This window comes from Rutidosis leptorrhynchoides, chromosome 1, assembly GCF_046630445.1.
Source record: "Rutidosis leptorrhynchoides isolate AG116_Rl617_1_P2 chromosome 1, CSIRO_AGI_Rlap_v1, whole genome shotgun sequence".
In the NCBI taxonomy this organism is placed as follows: domain Eukaryota; kingdom Viridiplantae; phylum Streptophyta; class Magnoliopsida; order Asterales; family Asteraceae; genus Rutidosis; species Rutidosis leptorrhynchoides.
Window position 1 is genome coordinate 622758699 of NC_092333.1, and position 4629 is coordinate 622763327.

The following is a 4629-nucleotide window of genomic DNA, read 5'->3' on the forward strand; positions in this document are numbered from 1 at the left end:
TACTTAAATATCATTTTAACAAATCATAAGTATATATATATATCCATATATACATCATTATATAATTATTTCAAATTATGACGTTCGTGAATCGTCAGACAGACTGGGTGGCCAAACGTTTGTATAAAATTCATTTCAAATAACCAATTCTTAATGAGTTTCATTGCTTAACATGTTGGAAACATTAATTATGTAAATATTAATCTTCAATATATTATCGGAAAAATCTGGGTCATTACAAAAAAAAACGTAACAATAATATACAGGGGATCATGATCGATGGTGATTAGATAGTGGATCCGGTTCGAGTTATGTCAGCTTTTTTGAGTTCCAAATATCTTTTATTGTACTTACCGAAAAATATTGTAGCAAAGTTTCAAACATATTTGATTGTACAAACATTTAATACTAATATACTCACTATTTAGTATTTTCTTATGTTTCACACACATTTTGCTAATACTAATGAACCACGTCGAATTCTCAAAAAATCAAACCGAGAAAATGGAATCATTGAAATTATCAACGATTCAAAAAGAGGTCAAAGTTACAAATAAAATGGATAACTTGAATAAAGATAGCAAACACATTCTCGAGAAAGTCTTCTTTTGACATGGAGATCATGCTGCTATGTCCAATTATAAATATAAATGTTTGGGAAAATTGGCAAGTTATATGATGTGGAAAACTATTTACATCAGGTGATTTAAATATATTTCGATTCGGCATTCATAGTGTTACATCTTTACAAATATTTGATAATTTACACTGTGATCCATTTATTTCATAAAATATTTTAATGCTATATATTTTAATTTTTTGCAGGGAGATAGATTACGCGCTCTTACCTTGAAAGAGATTCAGAGTATAGTCATAATAAAATAAACAACTTTCACTCTCTATACAATTCATCAATATTATAATAGATTAAAATTATGGAGTAATCTTTGTGAAACTCCATTAAAAAATTAACTACAAACTAAACTATTTTTTCAGTATTATAATTTTCAACTGTGTTATTTTTTTTTCCGGGTTATAACTTGATTGCTTTATTATCAATAATTCAACATTATTATTGAGACTGTTTTGGTTTCTTAACAAGCGAACACATACTATTCGAGTCTTTTTTCAGGTATACGGGCCGGGTAATCGGGTATACAGGCCGATTAATCGGGTATACGGGCCGGGTATATGGACTCAGGTTTTTTTCCGGGTATATGGATCGGGTAACTGGGTTTTCTTCTAAAACCATCCCCGGACCCGAACCCGCGAAAAAAATAAAAACTATCCTCATACCCGACCCTAGACCCATTTACCCAGCTCGAACCCGACCCAAAAATATCGGGTTTTGGGTTTCTATCCCTAATTGAAGTAATATAGTGTATCACAATTTTATGTGATATATTTGCTATTGTGACTAATTGTTTTACTTATTGGATACATAAATGGATTATGATATTTGTTGTCATTTGCCCAAACTTATCATTACTTACTTGCTTTGTGTTATATTTCTTTACCAATTCAACTCTAAACTAATATTTAATACTCCCTATCTATTACTACTACAAAAAAAAAATGACATTAATAGATTACTATTATATTTTCTTTTGCTTTGTAATCAAACGAACATACTATATATAAAGCTACTTTATTAAAACCATCACAATTTCTATAACGCCAATACAAAAGTGCCCGCGAAATCGCGAGCCTTAAGCTAGTATAACTTATATATAAATTGAAAACGTTTTCAAAAAGAAAACGAATTCAACAACAAGTACAAAAGAGGACTCCGATGAGGCTCGTACCTAGAAAGCGGCTAACAACGAACTATCTATACCGTGTCTCACCTAACCTAAACCGAAACTAACCATATCTAAAAATAGACGACACAACGAAATGCAAACTCTAAAGATTACAACGAAACAAGAAACATGAAATCGATATAAAAGAACTCAAATGTCCTTAATGAACACACAAAATTTAGCCATTTCGGCACCTTGAACCACTCTCTTTACGCTTTTTTTTTTTTATTCTTGTTCCTAGTTAGCGGACGCGGGATTTCACTAGAGTTAATTAGATTTACCATAGCCGGTTCACTCTCGGCCATACTTGTCATCATATACTATCAAAAGTTGCAAAAGCCTCATTGTTTACTTCAAGTGTCTTTCACACATTAACCAACATCTAATAATAAACGCGGTATATTTTTTTCTTAACCTTAATATTTAAAAAAAAAAAACTAAATTATCTTTTGAAATTAAATGATTGGCCGGCTATTATCTTTATTCTAATCTAGTTGAAATGATGCTTGCCGTTTGAGGAATACAGAATATTTCTTAAACAATCTAATAATCCCATTTTAATAAATGTACATACGCAACTTGTGTGATTTTTTTTCTTCTTAAAATAGTAGATTTTGGAGGTCCACTTACAAAAATAGAATTTTAATAAGATTTGTTACAAAAATATGAAAACCGGAGTTTGAAACTCCGGCTTTGATTCTAATGCACAGTTAGTGAAAAAACGTACAAACCGAAGTTTGAAACTTCCGATTCACCAAAACCGGAGTTTCAAACTCCGGTTTTCCTATTTTTGTAACAAATCTTACTAAATTTCTATTTTTGTAAATAGACCTCCAAAATTTACCATTCTTTAAAAAAATCCAACTTGTGTAGTGTATATTTACTTAACAACATTATCAAAAATAATAACAATAATAAATAATGATAATAATTACCATACTAGCTATTATACAAAACTTATGAATAGTTCCGGGGGTATTTTTGTCTTTTTACATTCTTTTTTTCCCCTTTTCCCTTCTTTCTTTCAAGTAACACCACAAAAGTCCCCCACACTTTGTTCAAAAATTAAAAACGGCCCCCAACACAGGGGGTTAAAGCGTCAAATCAAAATTTTCATAAAATATCTTAAATAAACTCCACTCAAATATTCAACAGGTCATATCTTCTCGCTCGCAACGAGTTAAATTTTTCCGACATCATCCTTAAACTCGAAATAATTTTATGAACACAATGTCACTAACTATACGCAAAACGGACACTTTTAAAAAAACGCTAAATATTTAGGGTACTTTTCATATATGTTGATTTTTCACTCGCAGGCTCCGTAACTAAACACAATAAAATACATTAAAAATCGAACCCCCGCCGCGAAGCGAGGGTTCGAAAACTAGTTAGGACTAATAATCTTGGGCTACTCCATTAGTTAATGTTAACTTTAAACTACAATGCCAACTCTAACAAGTGAAAAAACTAACTTAACTAGGGCAACAAACAACTATTAACATAAAATACGTGCACAGTGAGAATTGATCCACCAGTGTTCTTTAAGCATGTTCTTTTGAGCACTTGTTTCACAAGTTATGATCGAGACAACCACGGAAATTTAATAAATTTTTCAACGACGTACATAAAACTCATGTACAATTTCATAACTGCCACTTTAAAACAAAAAGCATATAACCGTTACATACAATAGTCGTATGCCCCTTAACGACGGTCCATAATGCTATTATTATAAAAATGAAATTTTAACATGTTACATAACTTTGATCACTTGCCTTCCATAATAGTATCCAAAATCGGCTTCCAAAGAGGTAATTTAGGTGAATTTAGCAATCTCGCTTCCTCATAATCACTAAGTTTGCGGTCGAAAAAATGGTTTTTAGTTGTAGCTTGTGGACTGCATAGTGCACTAGCCGAAGGACTAATTGGGACCGACTTTGCAAGACATTTGCCAGTTTTGGCTATGTTCGTGAGCTTTTTAGTTAAAGAGGTCAAGTCATCAGGAGTCGCGTTGAATCTAAGTGTTGAGTTGGGAAAAACGAAGTAAATTTTACCCGTCTTGAGTTGATGGTCGGGTTTGAGTGGTAGTAACCCGTTTTGGAGAATTTGGATAGGTGTACATAAAAAATGCATTGGGAAATTATTGATCACCTGATCAACCGTAGTTAGATCTTCGTAGTCTTCCAAAGTACCATCCATATGCACCACTCTTATGGTTTTCGATGTAACCTTCGGTTTTGATTGTTTGGACGAAAAACAAGCGCCCATTTTTCTTATGTATCTTCAGTAGTTTATCTGATAAGACTTGAGCTCACAAGCATGAGATTACTCGATTTAGATTGATCTGTGTAGATCAACACGAGTATACTATTAAAACAAAAACTTAGGATGAGGTGTTGTTTAGGAGAAGATATAAAAGATGAGTCCCAAAATTAGTATTTGTAGACGGACAAAGTCACAAAAGGTAAAAGGTTTTCTTGTGGAATGAGAAAAAAGAAAGAAAAATAGATTAAGTCAATATACAATGTATACTGAATGTCCAGCCACATCCGTTTGTTTTTTGAATTTTGTTAATGACAATTGTTATTAAGAACTAAATTAATGGAGAAATAAATATAGTACATGGGGTGGTTATTATAATGTATACTGAATGTCCAGCCACATCCGTTTGTTTTTTAAATTTTGTTAATGACAATTGTTAATTGTTATTAAGAATTAAATTAAGAAATGTGATCCTCACACATTACTTTTTAATTCATCTACACCTAATTAACTATGATATCCTTAGTTATACTTAAAATAATAATATAAGTTTAACTTTCTA

General features: G+C 31.6%; 1 protein-coding gene across 1 annotated transcript; it reads right to left on the reverse strand.

Annotated features, from left to right (window-relative positions):
- Nucleotides 1-3572: 3572 nt before the first annotated feature.
- Nucleotides 3573-4073, reverse strand: LOC139848572 (uncharacterized). The gene has a single exon (XM_071838299.1). The coding sequence runs from the start codon at nucleotides 4071-4073 to the stop codon at nucleotides 3573-3575; it is 501 nt and encodes a 166-aa protein (XP_071694400.1).
- Between the last annotated feature and the right edge of the window lie 556 nt (nucleotides 4074-4629).

Excerpts from the sequence above, each read along its gene's own strand:
- LOC139848572 (XM_071838299.1), bottom strand. The coding sequence starts at position 4,073 with ATGGGCGCTTGTTTTTCGTCCAAACAATCAAAACCGAAGGTTACATCG.